This window comes from Pyrus communis, chromosome 5, assembly GCF_041283825.1.
Source record: "Pyrus communis isolate YQ-2024b chromosome 5, ASM4128382v1, whole genome shotgun sequence".
In the NCBI taxonomy this organism is placed as follows: domain Eukaryota; kingdom Viridiplantae; phylum Streptophyta; class Magnoliopsida; order Rosales; family Rosaceae; genus Pyrus; species Pyrus communis.
Genome location: NC_142569.1, coordinates 15,910,899 through 15,928,129, shown reverse-complemented (window position 1 = coordinate 15,928,129; position 17,231 = coordinate 15,910,899). Strand labels below are relative to the sequence as shown.

The 17,231-nt window shown below is 34.9% G+C and overlaps 1 protein-coding gene across 2 annotated transcripts; it reads right to left on the bottom strand.

Moving 5' to 3' along the window:
- Nucleotides 1-293: 293 nt before the first annotated feature.
- LOC137725698 (serine/threonine-protein kinase STY46) lies at nucleotides 294-6,656 on the bottom strand. Of its 2 annotated transcripts, none has more exons than XR_011067536.2 (16): nucleotides 6,271-6,631; nucleotides 5,772-5,886; nucleotides 4,923-5,014; nucleotides 4,638-4,757; nucleotides 4,161-4,218; nucleotides 3,752-3,862; nucleotides 3,478-3,528; nucleotides 3,088-3,260; nucleotides 2,865-2,972; nucleotides 2,312-2,385; nucleotides 2,009-2,184; nucleotides 1,790-1,885; nucleotides 1,154-1,250; nucleotides 1,014-1,067; nucleotides 765-899; nucleotides 294-674 (listed from the first exon to the last, which is right to left on the bottom strand). XR_011067536.2 is itself a non-coding variant. In XM_068464467.2 (16 exons), exons 1-16 carry the CDS (start codon nucleotides 6,471-6,473, stop codon nucleotides 603-605), a joined length of 1,719 nt encoding a protein of 572 aa, XP_068320568.2. In that variant the 5' UTR covers nucleotides 6,474-6,656; the 3' UTR covers nucleotides 294-602. The 2 variants fall into 2 exon arrangements, 1 of the variants encoding a protein (XP_068320568.2); XM_068464467.2 differs by having other exon boundaries at nucleotides 1,154-1,234; nucleotides 6,271-6,656.
- Nucleotides 6,657-17,231: the final 10,575 nt, after the last annotated feature.

Genomic DNA, 17,231 nt, shown 5'->3' with positions numbered 1-17,231 from the left:
TTTCACAATCTGTATGAATTACTGAACCGAAAAAGGCCCGTTTAGACTATTTCTGTTAGAATTATATATGCTAGTAAGCACTTTTGCTAGAAGTATTTTTATTATAAAACCATGTAAGGTTTCGTTACACATCCTAGTGTCTCCTAAACTTATAGTGCTTTCCTACAGAGGCACGTGCTTCCCCAACAAGCACTTCTACCCAAATACGAGTAAAAATTGAAAAGCATGATAGAATAATATTAGTAAGAATCATTGTTGTTCACTTTTGCATCGAAAGAAACATAAGCAGCCAATTACAAAAATCATTAATCGTTGAAAGAAAAACTCACGACAACATTGTCATTGTTAAACATCAGGATACTTGCAAAGTTACAATGCTCATCCAAACCATCACCATTACATTCTGAACTCTTGTTACGATATGAAAACGCAAAATAAATAAATAAATAAAAAGACGGTGCTCCGTCAAAATAATGGCTCTAACAAGTTATCATACGAAGGAAAAGAGGATGTACTACTGTACATGGTATGTGAAAAATAGTTGGGGAATTCCCCGCACTATAATTCCTTTTGATCAAGCAATAAACATCTGCTTGCCTTGGTTAGTGGTGACCCCGTCTCAGGATGGACAGTAATCCTCCCGATGATTTGTGTCGTTCCTCTCCATCACCAACCTGTTCCAAAAAGTTAGTTTAGTCCGTTAATTTGCTCGTATTATTAATGACATACGTGCTTTGTCAAGTAACTGCAACCAGAATTTATACCTCTTTGGCTAATGCCTGCAAAATTTCTATGATTTCCAAGAAATCAGGTCTTGATTTTGGATCTTGTTGCCAGCATTTCTCGAGCAGCTCAGCAAGCTTGGGAGGAGTGTTCTTTGGGATGGTCGGCCGTAAGCCCTGGAAAGATGGTAAGCAAACTTATACACAGTCCATCGTTTGGATTCAAGATGTATCACTCAATGATTTTTCATTTTTCTCCCCAGGAAACAAAATTGTTGAATGATGATGTACCTTTTGAACAACTCCAACGGCTGCTTGTAACGGGGTCAAGTATTCATATGGAAGCTGTCGATGAAACAGAAGAAATCTTAAAACAGTAGCAATGGTGGGCAAAAACATGATAAAAATAAAATTCCCATCGCCAAGCATACCTTTCCGGTCAGCAACTCCCATAACACAACTCCAAAGCTAAAAACATCAGCCTTGTGATCATATGGCTTGTGTTCTATAACCTTCAATGCAAAAGAACTGTTGTAAGGAAATGACAAGATGAAAGACCAATTAGAATTCATGTAATAGGAAGGACACGGACAGAGATTCATGACGGAAATTAGGTAGCGAATAACCATTTTCTTAAATGTTGCTTTCACTTTCAAGCACACTTCTAAAACAAAAAATTGAAAATAATAATAATATTATTATTATGTTATAGTAAATGTGAGAATTAGGAAGGACATTTGGAGCTGCAAAGAGAGCTGTGACCATGTGAAACCCTCAGGCACAACCCAAAAAAGTCTAATACTCTATGTTGACTAATTAGGAAGGTTTACCGCATAGATGATGATGAAGCACTTGGTTTATTTATTTTAATAGTACGGGAAAACCTAAGTTACCTAACTATGCAGGTCTAATATAATCTCTCTCTCTCTCTCTCTCTCTCTATATATATATATATATATATATATATATATATATATATCTCTCTCTGTGCATTTGTATTTGTGTAAAACTAAATGATGAAGTGAATGAAAACAATTTCAAAGAACTTTCAAGGTGGAAGTACAGACCTCTGGAGCCATCCACCTATATGTCCCAGTTTCTGCTGTCATTACTCCGGATTGAGATATCACTCTAGCAACCCCGAAATCAGCAACCTTAACGACCTGTAAAGATATATCAGAAAAGGTTTAGAAATGGTAAGTTATTGATCTCTAAAAGTATTAGCAGCTAAACTAGACGCAGAATTACTTTGCTGACTTGATTAAAGTATCACGGGGGTCTCTTACTTCATTTTCATCCATCAAGAGATTGGCCGCTTTCAAATCCCTGTGGATTATGTTATTCTGATGCAAGTAGGTCATTCCCTTGGAAACATCGATTGCTACCTTGAGCAAGGATGGGAGCTTAAAAACACCCTTTTGTTTATGCAAGTAGTCATACACACTTCCACCAGACATATATTCTGTCATACGACGAAAATAAATCTTAAAAAAAGGAACTAATAACTACCATTATTTGAAATATCAAGGCATCAAGTAAGGTTTTTATGTACATTACCAAACAGCAATGATAAAGTCATTGTAATTTACCTGTTACAATGCACAAGCTTGGAGGCTTGGTACATGCACCAATGAATTGGACAACATTCTTGTGTCGAACTTTCCTACAAGTTTCAGAATTTTTTTGTCAAACTAGGAGAAAAAAAAACGTAGTGTAAAAATATTATAGTAGATTTCAACCACTTCCTCGTTTTCTTGAACAAGAAAGAAAACCGTTCAGCAGCTAACAAACATTTAAAGGAACGTTACATAACAAACACAAACATTTGAAAGAACGTTGAGTTGAGGCGTCAAATCAAATTAACGTAAAATATTTAAAAGACCAACTGGGAATGCAGTCCTTATGATTCCTGACAAACCCCTATTCATGTCCCTTAAACATACCATCTTCACTTTTTTTAACTGCCTTCACAAGAAAATGCTGATAAAAATGATTTCTCTTGGAAATTTACACTGGAATTTGCCAGCCTAGTATCTCCCTGGCGAGCCAAAGCCCAATATACAGCTCTCATGGCTATTGATTCTGGGCAAAGTCAGATTAAATAAAAATGGTGCACATGTAGGTTAATATAAATTGATATACCTCATAATATAAACTTCCTGGGCAAAATCTTTCTGCATATCAGAATTTACACACTCAGGCTTGAGGACTTTAATGGCGATTTCTTGAGTACAATATGTACCTTTATATCTGATAAAAGATCCACAGTCAGTCACCACTCAAAAGTGCATGCTTAGCTGGGAGGGAAAAGAAAAAGGGAAAAACCGATTCGAACAGTACAAGTATCTTATACTTCAAAACTTACAAATCTCCACAAGACCCAGATGCAACTTTGTTCCCAAACTTCAACTGTCTAGGATCAATTTCCCATACATCAGTCCCATCATTAGGTATTTGCAGATGAACAGGTTCAGTTTTGATCACTACTTGATTATGCTCGCTGCCAGAAGATGATTGATGAGTAAGCGGCCATGGCCTCTGCACATAAACACAAAATTTCACATGTAATGATGCATTCCTCATGAAATTGCATGTTGACCATGGGAAGGTAAAGGTTAAGGTATAAGGAAAAGATAAGGATGTGCACCTCAACTAACATAAAAATGAAAACAAAAACATTATACCCATGGGACATCACGCATTGTCACCCACCCTACTCAATCCAAAATGAAATTAACAAGTAGAAAAGAATCACCTCAATCTTTAAAACTTCCTTTTGTATTGCGATCTTAAGCTTCTCTGTTTCCTGTTTCAATACCAAGTCAGGCAACTTAGTTTCTCATTGTAAAGAAAATAAATATTAAAAAAAATAAAAAACTGCTGTTGGGAGACTGGAAAAGCCTGATGTTGTAATACTTCCTCGGTAAAACACTATTCAATCAAAATCATGTTTACCATCTTAAGCAAACGAATGCCTTAATAAAAACTGAGTATTCGAATTGAAATGTCTAAGAATTATGTGTATGTACCTCGTAAGGCCAGCCATCAACAACAAAGACATCCAAGGAGTAACCATCTAATGTGGAAAAAGCATGTGCTTCTTGGATGTTCAGCCCAATCTCCGCAAGCAAGGAAGTCAACTGCCAAATTTGTCATGAGAGAAATGACCATGAAAAATGAGAGGTACCCTAATATATGAGGATATAATGTTCACAGAAAAACTATGTATTTCATGTGCGTGACCCTCATATGGAGGCAACATCAAGTGAAAATATGTGAGTTTTATGTTTTTACAACAGTAACTTGCGACATTTCCTAGCTCAAAATGTGTTTATTGCCATAAGCTTAGCTCACACAAGTCCACACACACACACGAAGGTTCAAAAGATCCTATGAATATTACTTGGTTTTAATTTCATATAAGAAACTGGCAAATACCTGACTGAGTAGTTTAGGCTTGTCGTCTGTTGAGAAAGTAATTTCATGCAATATGGGCCTACATCATTGTCAATCAAAAGAAAAACACATCACTATCCATCTGCAAGTGTAGTCACTTTACTTTAGAGAGACATTAGAAAGCAGAATATAGTTGATTTACCAGTGGTCAGGTTCTTTTAAAGTTTAAATTCTGAAATATGAAAATTAAAGTTTAGGCATAGATGAGTACACTTAATCTAGCTAGCATGGATGACTGTTAAAATGCAGTGCGTCAAGCCATCAATTAAGTCCATGGCTAACAACAAACTAGCCAATTTGCAACCAATCTGAAGGATAAATAATTCCTAGAGCCTTCCATAAACTAATTTTAAACTAGGAAAGTGAAAATATTGTAGTCAAAACTCATGAACAAAACTGAAACAACTTCAGAAGGAGAGGTGCAGTGAAAATATATTTACTAGAGACAAATAGCTATACCGAGTAAACTGAGTACTGGCATGTACAGAATGTTCATCATCATGCTCTTCGGATTTATTTGCCTCAAGTGCAAGGGCTTCAAGGTTAGGAGATGAGCCGAATGCTGGAGGAGGATGTATACTGATACTCGAAAAGCCAGCTGGAGTTGTCAGTAATGTTTGAGAATGCAGTAGGATGACAGAAAAAAAAGAAGGTGAACAACTTTTATTCGCAGACTATATGAGTTAACTCTTTGGAGCTGCATTTGAAAATTTGGATACACTATAGGAAACTAAATAAGAGTACCTTAGCCTGCTAGATATGTTAGAACTTTGGGCAGCATCTTTACCCAGAGAATCTGTAGCATCTGCTGTATTCCCATCTGCAACAGAATGAACCTGCGTACAATATTGTGATTCCCAGAATGCACGAGGTCATGCAACAAATTTTAAGAATGAATGATAAAGGGGCATAAATTGCTATAAAATTATTAGGGAAGTTCCAGCAGAAGATGGGAGTTAAGACTTTGTTTGAATTTTGATTTTTCAATTATTCATTTGATCATTTGTTTTCTTAAAATTCTTTGGCTCTAGTGGCAGCAAATTTTCCGCCCTCCATGTAAAGAAAACTTGTAGCTCTTATAGAAATAACCTAGTTTCAACGGGCAGCTACTCGTGGCCTTGTCTCTCACAACATGACCAAGTTATTAGGTGCGAAGTGCAAACTGCAAACTGCATTGAGAGTAACAATTAATGCGACCCTCAGCTTACAGATCTAATCTTACTTAACGATAACCACTATGAAACTAAGCTGCACGGGGTAGAACCCTTCATACGATTTCTCTAAGGGAAAAAAACATTCTTTGGGATAAAATTAAGGTTGTGGGACAACTCCTTAGCACAACACTAACTTCTTTGAATGTGATATGATAAACATTTACATATGTTAGGTATGCAGTCTCAAAGTGGGGCCAGATCCAAATTCAATTTCTAAACTTAATCAAGAAAAGATCGCAGAAAATCTGCGGTGACAATAACGATGCACCAGCCACAGAAATGATAAGATAAACAGGCTAGCAGTTAAGCATCAATGGCAACCACCAAATCTTATACATCAGAGGCAGCGGTGGGTCAGATATGTAGTTGATCATCTAACCTGTACAAGGCGGACTTCGATCGCTGGTCGATGAGCAGGATCATGAGCCAAATGCAGTAATCTCTTGTGCATAAGCACATCTTCTGCCCTCTCCACATTCACATCTAATGCGTACCTGCAAATACGCGAGTACAACCAAATGGCTCAACTCATTAAAAAACCGTTTGTGATTCTACAAAACAGTAAACCGCGAGTACTGAAGCGATTACAAGTAGAATAATTTGTTCGAGAATTGCTAAATCTGCTTTATTTACTACTGTTTGGCTCAATAGAAAATTACGCCATAACGTAACAGAAAACGAAAGGAAAATTTCCAGATACCAATTTCCATAACCAAGATTCAGAAACAAAAATTTCAAATAACAGATTCAGAATCAACAAAAAATCTTAATAAAAATAATAATTAGAAATTAATTCTAGTGAGAGTAATATATATACACATGCATGTATAATATAAATAAATAAATAATTCAAGGAAAATATGAGGATTAAAAGGTACCGAGTGGGGAGGCGATTGAAGTGAGCCCAAAGCTCGTCGTCGAAGCCAGGGCAAATGGCTTCGTCGTTTTTGGAGTCCTTGAGGCGGCGGAGGACCTCATTGTAAACCCCGAGCTTTCTCTGCTGGCGAGACTGAAGCGGAGAAGACGACGCGTCGTTCAGCGCTCTACTCCCGCAGCTCTCGCTGTTGTCCTCCATCACCATTGGCGGCGAGCGCGACGGAATTAAGTAAACGGAGGAAGAAAAAATGGCGGAGAGAGAAGGTGAGAGAGAGGAGGATCGTCGGTTGGTTTGTTCGCTTTTTACGTGATACGACGAGCAGCTGGGCTTTTATGCGCAGGATTTCAGAGTGAGGGTTCAAACTGAAAAATAATAAAATAAAATAATAATAAGAGTAAATAAATAATAAATTACCACAAAATGGAAATTAGAAAGTGCGCACCATTGGCGGTGCGAATCATGCCGAGGTGTATCTCTTGCCATATCGACGCATGCTGATCCGCTTGTTAATTCTGTTTATTTTATTTTATTTTATTCTTCGATAATAACTACTTAATTAATTAACACTAGCATTTGCCTATACATTTTATGTGTATGAACACATTTTTTTAGAAAATGAGAAGGAGAGAGGGGGAGAGAAAGAGAGAGAACGTCGGGGGAGTGAGAGATTTTTGTTTTTTTTATTTTTATTTTTAAATATTAGAGATATTTTAACATCACCGGTAAGTGAGATTTCAATAAAAAAAAATAGTAAAATTTAGATTTGTGAAATTACATTATTGCCCATCATTTTTTTTTTGTGTAATAGAAGACTAAGTTGTCTTTTCACCCTCTTTTGATTGACAAAGAGGGTTTCATTAATTAATAGAGATGGGCGAAAAATCCATCCACTCCATCCAGCATAACTTAGGGGTATATTCAATTGTGTTATGGGTATATATTCAATTGAAATTGAGAGCGCTTTTAATGAATTTATACGTCCATAGATTTTAATGGAATTTAATTTAATTTTAGAAATTTTATGTAAATTTATTAGTGAATTCACTCAAATTCTCAAGAGAAAAATGTGAGATTTGATAATGCTTAAAATACATTGCGAAATTTCTTAAATTTCCTCGAATTCTCTAACTTTTAAAAAATTCTTTAAAATCAATTTCTAAATAAATAAAGTTGGAATGTTATAAACATCTTAAATATTGGTTAAATAATCTTGATTCTCAGAAAATCACTTAAAATTTTAATTGAATACTCATGAATTTGTAAAAAGAACTAAATCTCTAAAAATCACAATTGAATACACCCTTCTTAATAACAAATTAGACTAGATTATGATTTGGATTCATTACATTACAAAAGTAATGATGAGATTGATAACTGGTGAAAGTTTCATCCATGGCATATTCAGTGTCTTATCTTTACTTTTTATATTAACATTTCTTGTCACAACGAAGTATTGTATGATATTTCATATTGTATTGCTTGAACATGTATTTTTTTTTATCGCGCTTTGAAAAATTGAATTAGTGATCCGACCACAAATTAATTTCGTAATACATTAGGGGTAGTGAATTGGCAATTCTCGTTTAAGCTATATGCACTCCAAACATCAATTTTTGACGTGTTAAAAGAAATCCGTCTTGATCGACGGTGTGATTAACTGTGGGGGCATATGTCTAAATTTAATAAATTTCTATGAACCCGTGAGTCGTGACGCCAAAGCCACCTTTTTCTTTGCCAATTAGACGTCTCCGACTTCCCTCCCTCTCCACTCGCATTTCCTCACAATTACCAAAAGCAGACACAAAGTAGCATATTCTGAGGCGCCCACCGATTTGGATAAGCTCGTGCCACAAAGACAATTCTACCCCTCACTCACTACTTACTTTTGTATTGGCCTCCCCTTGTAGGCTTGTACGATCAGCATCCCCCGCCACGAGGTAGGGCCAAAGTTTTGGCTCCTAATTGTTTGGAGGAAGGGTGGACCACAAGACATGCACTGAAGGGGTACAAGTGTAATTTCATGTTGATAATTTCGATTTTTTTTTTTAACAAACGATATCATCGTAACTAAGATGAGAGGTAGACATAGCCTCACAATAGGTTAGCAATAATGTGGTTCAAATTCGCATTTTGCGAGAATCGAACATAAAATCTCTTACTTACAAGTGAAGAAAAATAGCACCAGACCGAAATACTAAATGACATAAAGCAGTTGGGTTTAAACTTAAAAATTCATAAGAAAAACGTGAGGGGCAGAGGAATAAAGGTAAAAGGGTAAATTGAGAGATATCAGTTTGTTTGGCTCGTTGTTGTGTTGATGCGAGCTTCTGAGGTGGAGAATGACGAGGAGTGATGGCAAAATTGACACTTCAATTAAATTGCGCTGTATTTTTGTTACATAGTCAACCAAAAAAAAAAAAAAAAAAAAAAAAAAAAAAAGGCGCAATTTTTATAAGGTTTAGGACTTGGATTCCATCTCTTACTTTATACTAGGAATCTAAGTCGCCATCTTCAATAATTTTCTTTGGGGATCATATTGCCATTGCCACTTGATCATACACATTGGACCACGTTGGACCACCATTTCCGTCTTTATGTTATCTTTGACATAAAATTTATCGAAAACTTCTTATTGCGAAATGTTTAAACATGTGATTTATAGAGCAATCTGTTGTGATTTGCCTAAAAGTGCGATGCATCTAGTCTACCAACCAAAAGTTGAGTTGTAATTAGTTGTGAGAATTTTAGATAGGATTTTTATCTATGTGACATTTCTTATATTCAACTTCCAATGTCCATAAATAGGGTGGATATTGGCTTATAATTCACACACCCAAAGTGGGCTACACTTGTCGAAGCAATTGCAAACCATGCGGATGACGCCGAAAGGTGGTTTACCTTACACCAAGAGTGTAATACCCTGAAAAAATTAAAAATATGAATTAGATAATATAATTATGAATATATGGAGAAAATTGAAAATAAATCGATTTATGATTATGAAAATAGAATTGGGAATTTTAAAGTTTTATTTATGGAAATTATTATAATTTATGTCGTAAATTTTATCGATACGTGGGAAAAGGAAAAAATGCCCTAGTGGTATAACGTAGATATACAAGGACGTATTTTATTCTCATACATCTTGTCGTATTTCTTAGCATAATTTGATAGAATTCGATTCTATGAGTGTACAGGCGAAAACCGTTCGTCAAACGAAATTATAATGAATAACATAGAAGCAAACGAAAGTAAGGGCAAAATAATCATTTAACCATGATTTGGAAAATTCTAGATTTTGGGGTGTTGTGGTGGAAATATGCCACAGGAGTGGCTGACAAAAAAGGAGGGAGGAAGTCGGTTGGGAAAGAAAAAAGAGGAAAAAGGAGAAGAGGAGGACTGACGAAGGAGGGCCAAGGAAAAGAAGAGAAAGGAGAGGAACAAAGGGAATCCACCTAGCCAAATTAACCGGGTCATCCCATGACCTGAGGCTCAATTTGGCGGAATTGATGATCTCCGACGCCGTTTTCAGGCGATTTCTCTGGTGATTAGAAGTCACACACCACCTGAAATTGACCTAGCATCCAATCCTCTCCCAATTTCATAAAAAGAAAACCAAGTTAATTGGGTTCGCGAGGAGTACAACGGAAATTTCCATCATTTCTTAAGGTTATCATGTTGACCACCATTACTAATAGACTTCCCTTAACCCCAGGAACAAAGCCCAAGCAATGGTTGGGACCTCGGAGCTTGTTTGGAGTTGAATCAAGAACACCCATTTCTAGGGTTTCCGGTGAGTTCGAGGGAAATTGGAGACTTTCCAGGCCAAATTGGACTTCGCCGCAGGTATAAAGTTTGCTCTACTATTTGAGATCTTCATTTCTGTAATTTTTGAGAATTTTTAAAAATAGTTGAATCTTCTAACGAGTCGGGGCGGCCAGCTGCCATTGGCGGCAGCAGGTGCGGCGGCGCACGGCCACGGAGCCGACGTTGCCATTTTTCATGTAAATTTCGATATTCTGAATCTATAATTGGTAACCATTTGATATGAATTGGATTATGAAGGTTAGTGTTGAATATGGTGGTTTCTAGATTACGTTTGGAAGTTGGTAAATAATGATTTGTGAACTACGAATAGCTTGATCCCTGTTTAGGGTACGTAGGCAGTCTAACGAGATGTTATATGCAGCCATAAAACAAGTAAGATTAAATAATCAAGAATTAATTTCTGTTAAGAAGTTGAGTTATTAGAAGTAAATTTTGACTTAATAGAAAGCCTAGGTACATGCCTTATAAATTAATTATATTTATGTTTATGTTTATTGAGAGGGAGTTAAGGAATTTAAATAAAGAATCGTGATTTAAAATTCTGCGAAATAAAGCAAAGTTTTTGGGCCGTCACCAATATCATTTCTCAAAATTAATATTTTCGGGCCCAGGGTATGACAAAGAGGCATGCCGAAAAGATGTTGAGAGAGCTTTCGGTATTCTACAAGCACGGTGGAAGATCATTAAGGAACCAACAAGAAGGTGGAGTCGAGAAAATTTGAACTCCATCATGATGTCTTGCATCATATTATACAACATGATTGTGGATGATGAGCAAAATGGGTATATTGAGGGAGAGTTTGATGATGACCAAGAGGATCCAAATAGGTCAAGAATGGCTCGTGCAAAAATATATGATCGGCCTAATTTGCCTTTGAATCCAAGAACATGTAATATCTCTTTAAATGAGTACATGAGGTGTCATAGGATGATACGTTAGTGTGCCACAAACAAGTACCTACAACAAGATCTTGTTGCACATCTTTGGGCCAAAAGAAGCATGGAGTAGGCGTTTAAAATTTATGTTGTTAAACATTTTTTTAATGTTGTTTAAGTTTCATGCCGTTAATTTTTTTTTATTGTTGCTTAATGTTACTTAATGTTGTTTAATCGCATAGGTAGTAATAGGACAAAAAAAAAAAATCAAATTTAACGGCTAGCTAACGTCAGCAACTAGGCTTTGGGATTCAAAACGCTGGACCGGTCGGGGTTGGCTGGCTGGTTGGTTTGGGGCAGCCGGTTGGCCTGATTATCCCTTTGTGGCTCGGTGGGGCCCACGAGCTCTTTGGCCTAGCCTTCGGTTGGAGACGGTTTTCATGTTATTTAGGGCTATTTAGGCCCGGATTGTTTAGAGATGGCCTTAGGGTGCATATGGTTTCTTGAGGTTAGCCAAAGTTTAGAATTAATTAAAACTTAAACGTGTATAGACTATTAGCCAAAATTTTTTCAATGATCAGGGAACATGTTATCACCACATATCGTAACTTTTACATAGGAAGGAAAGAAATTAAGTTTGGTGAAAACAAAGACTCATAATTTATTAACCACAAATTATGCATGTTTGGTGAGTAAATTCTCCTATCATCACTTCTATAAATAACTATATGCACTTAACTATGTTAAGCCCTATATATATATATATATATAGACTTTTTAGCCAAAATGGTCTTTGAGATTTGCATAACACATCACTTTGGTCTCTGAGATTTGAAATCAAGAGAATTGGTCTTTGAGATTGTCCACCATCAATCATTTTGGTCATTCCGTGCAAAATTATGTTAAATAAGGATCAAAATGACAAATATGCCCTCAAGTTAATAAACAATTGGCCAAAATAATTTGACATAAATTAAGGATATTTTGGCCATTCTATTCTTATTTAATGGAGATTTTTCAAGGAATAATCAAAATGATTGATGATGGACAAACTCAGGGACTAATTCTATTGATTTCAAATCTCATGGACCAAAATGAGGAGGACCATTTTGTCTAAAAAGCCTCTCTCTCTCTCTCTCTCTCTCTCTCTCTCTCTCTCTCTCTCTCTCTCTCTCTCTCTATATATATATATATATATATATATATATATATATTAATGTGTGACAACCATTGGAAGTATTGTTTACATAAAATATGACAATACAGTGTGCGTCAGGTATACATGTAAAGTAAAATTAACCTTAAAATGATATATGTGTGTACTGGTTGGACCCGAAATAGCTTATAGAGTAAATTGTAGTAATGGTCTCTTCACTTTAACTCAATTGGAGCAATGGTCTCTCAACTAAAAATTCATTACCATTGGTCCCTCAACTCATCAAAACGTACAATTATGGTTCCTCAACTAAAAATCCATTACCATTGGTCATCCCTCAACTCATCAAAACATGCAGCTATGGTCCCTCAACTAAAAATTCATTACCATCGGTCCCTCAACTTTAATCCAACTGGAGAAATGATCCCTCAATTTTAACCCAATTAGAGCAATGATCACTCAACTTTAACCCAATTGTAGCAATGGTTCTTCAAACATAACTTATTTTGACAAAATTATGACAAAGTTGACAAAAAGAACCATAACTACACATTTTGATGAGTTGCGGGACCAATGGTAATAAAATTTTAGTTGATGGATCACCGCTCCAATTTGATTAAAGTGGAGGGATCACAACTACAATTCACTCTAGTTTTTAAGGTCAACAAGTACGAAGCAAGCAAGGATGGCAACAATTCGGTTTGGGGACAGAAATGCTATATCCATCACCATAACCACGGAAATTAACCATATCCATACCCGCAAATTAGCCATCGGGTATTATCCATAATCATACCCACCGGGTAACGGATTTCCCATCAGTTAACGGTTATATCCATATTCGTCAAAAACAAAAAATTATATTCATACAATTGACGCACAATAATTTAGTAGATACTAATTTCATCATTAAATAGCCTCCAATAATAAAAAACATAACAATGAATGAATTTTGTAGAGTATAAAAATAAGAGTATTGAATAAAACATTGATGATGTTGGTCGTTGATATCTCCCATATGCATGATGTTTGGTGCATAATGAATATAGCATAATGTTTGACGCATAATGAATATAGTATATAGGGTTCGGTGAATATTATTATATTATATACTAAATATATTATGCGGGGAATAATAAATAAGGTAAAATGGTATAGGTTCACTCAATATAAATACATACATATATATATATATATATATATATAAATATGTAGGTGTTTGTATATATATATATATATATATATATATATATATACATATATATATATATATAAATATGTAGGTGTTTGTATATATATATATATATACACATATATATATTATAATATGTATGCAATATATTATTTGGTTCGGATTCGGGTACGAATATGGATTAGAGATCCTAGAACCATATCCAAAACTATAACCAAATAAAGTTAATGGTTTTTACCCATAACCATAATATACCCGAATTTTTATACCTAAATCCCTTCCATTCGGGTGGTTATATACGATTATCGATTTTAACGGTTTGAATTGTCATCCCTACAAGTAAGTATATGGAGGTTGGGCTGCTATTATCTAAAAATGGAAAGAACACCATTTGTAGTACAAGTCGTTGATAGGGCTGCTATTGGAAAGAACACCATATGTAGTATAAGTCGTTGATAATGTAACCCGAGGGTGAAGTTAAGGGTGGTTATTTTATAATAATCCAAGTTGACGATGTGCGGCCCATAAGCTAAGCATGCAAATCGTGGATTAATTAGAGTTTAAATTAAATATTAATTCAAATCAAATGACAAGGATTCAAGGAAAGTGATGTAATTAAAGAGGTGTATTCAATTGAGATTTTGAGGGATTTTAATTTTTTTAATGAATCTAGGGGTATTCAATTAGGATTTAAGTGATTATCTGAAATTCAAGGTTTATTCAATTAGAATTTTAAGATAGTTTATTAAAATCCTTAGAAATCCGGGTGTATCTAATTAGGATTTAAAGAAGTTTATAATATTACAGGTGTATTCAATTAGAAATTGATTTTAAAGAATTTAAGAAATTTGAGGAATTACAGGGAATTGGAGAGATTTCGTAGTGTATTTTAAGCATACACAATCTCACCTCTTCCTATGAGATTTCAAGGGAATTGAATCAAAATTTTATATGAAATCTTTACAAATCAATTAAATTCTATAAAAATCCATTAAAATTTCTCAAATTCTCAATTAAATACATATCGTAAATTTGCCGTATATGATGACATTAAGGCGCCAACATGTTGATAATTTCTGTGTATTCTTCGTAGCTGTTGCATGGAAATCCATATATATAAATAATTACGTTCTAAATCAAGATAATACTTGAAATTAAAAATATTATCTAGCCTTAAGTAGGATTAGTCCGGGATTAAACAATCGCATGGGATGAGGAAAATCGGCATCGTAAAACCACATGGCGCCTGGGGAAGACACGAAGAGGCTGTTGACCAGCACGAGCGGACAGGGGATCCGCATCCCCCCAGAGGAATGACGCTGTGTGAACGACGTGGAGCCACGTGGAGGGAGGTGATTGGCGGAAGTGGAAAAGTGACCCTTGAGGGCAATGAAGGAGCAAAAAGGAGGGAGATTATGGATGAGGATTGAGGGGAGGAGTGCCAGCGAAGCGGCGGGCGGTCGGCGAGGGAATGGAAGGTGGGAAGAAAGTAATGGTGCGAGACTTCTCCGAGTCCAAAGTCCAACGCTCTAACCCATAGATAAATACTATAAAATCTTATCCAGTTTTTTCAGCTGTGTTTTTTGCCTGTTTGGTGGTTGCCTATAATATTTTTCTTGATTATTTGGAGGTTTGATGTGGAGCAAAATGGGAAAATAAAAGTAAATGTGCTTTTTCGATTCCCAAATAATAAAGAATGGTTAGTAGCGTCAGTTGTGGATAAGTTATAGAATATTAAAAATAACATTATACTGATTAGGTTACAAGTCTATCAACGATTATAATAGAGTACAATGATCACGCACAACAAATGCTAATCTAACTTATAAATAAAGTAAACTCATCAATGAGCAAGCAACAACATACAAAAGAAGAAGTATATACTTCTCTATCTTGAGAATATTTCCCTAGTCATAGTTATTTGTTTTGGCCCAATGTGTATCAAATACTATGATAATGTAACACGATTATGTCCTGCGATTATGTACGGCCGATGTTAGTCTAATTTCTAAACCAAACTCGTTATTCGGCAAGCAACAATATAGGCATATATGAACTATCACTTCACAGTACATACAATCACAAAAATTTAAGTATGATGAACTATTACTCCACAGTACATACAATCAAAGCTCCCACGCTATCGACATTTTATCAAGTACTAGCATTCGAATTTGTACCATAGTCCAACATCGATGAAAAACCATGAAGGTGATGTGTGAGTAAGGTAGCATTACAAAAAAAAGAGAACAATAATCATGAAGAAATAATATGTAATTCTTGATTGTTATTGTTGTAGTAACAGTGATATTATTAATATATAAAAAATGACACCGTTGTGGTTTCATTGATACTGATATTAATTTTGACATTTTACCATTATTTTTCTCGTTAATAATATCATTGTTGCTCGGGCAACATCGACAAACTAGTATTTAATTCTTTGCAAGCATTTCTCTCTTTTTGTTGAAGGGGAGACAACATGTACAGGCCCCTCGAATGAGATGTTTTCTCCATGATTAAATGAGGAACAAAAAAGATAACAAAGGGGTTGGCGAGTGGGTCCAAAATGTCTGTCCCTCAAAGGAGCCGTCCAACGTTAACCTACCTAACAGTTAAAGATAAGATCAAGTAGAGCAATTGTACCTCGCTGACAGCCTGACTACAACATTGTCGCCCAAACTCATATGGTCGTCCCCTTTTTTAAATGAATCGTATTCAAGTATGAGTGCATTTCTAGGGTTGTTCTAGTATGCTCTATAAACTAAAATTCGCATTCAATATACCTTTTATTTATTCGGTACATGTCATATACTAGAGCGTACGTATTATAATTTTTGATATTTCAGTTCTTTTTCACGTCCATCTCAACAATTCCATTTTTATTTATGGTATTTCAGTACTCCTCATCAAATATTCCAGTAAGATACGTTCTTATATATAACCAAATGATGTGGTTGTCGATAATTGGATTATTACTTAACTGTTGATTAACGTGTTTATTTTCTATTAATGACATATCGTTTGATTTGCAAATTTGATTTAAAATTTTGATATTCCTAGCATTACCTATATAATAATATAGTTAATATTACTATTCTAAACTATACTATGAGAATGAGGGAGAGTTTAAACCCACAAGGCACTGAGTTGAAGAAGAATATCCTAACCATGACAATCCATCACTTGTTGCATGATACAATCTTTCATCATGTAATCTCCCAAAGAATACATTTGTGAGATTGATAACATCAAGCATTTAAAGACAATTGAAAATTAACAAAAGAGAAGCGCGATAAAACAAAGATTCAAAGAACACATTAATTCTGTGACTAATTATATTCTTAATAAATAGTAGCAGAACAAAATTAAAAGGGTTGGCACATTCAATGAACCTAGACAATTTTTTTCATTGTTCATTGAATGAGGACATATTTTTTTTGGATAATACTAGATAAACTAAATTTTTAGACTAAATTTTCAAATTAAATGATGTGTCACCAGTAAAATAATAATCCAATAATTAATAACCGCATAATTTGATTTACAAATTTGATCTCCATATCATTACTCTTTTCTTTGTAGCAAACGCTTCCTTTGATGACGAACGGACGATTGATTTATCCCTTACTTTTCTTGTTAATTTTCCCTAATTTTTTAAAATAAAATTTCTTAATCTTAAGGCTAGACAAGCTACATTATGAATGGTAATTTATATAATAATATTACCTAGTTCTACCATTTGATATGTTATTGGGCGAAATGTGTAAATAAGTGTCATTCTTATGCGTGTTATACAGGTTCAGAATAAGAAAAAGCGAAAAAAAATTTAGATTGCCTGTATAAAAGGGGTGAATAACCATAATTTACAACCAGTTATCTTCTTAAAAACAAAAAAGAAAAAAAAAAC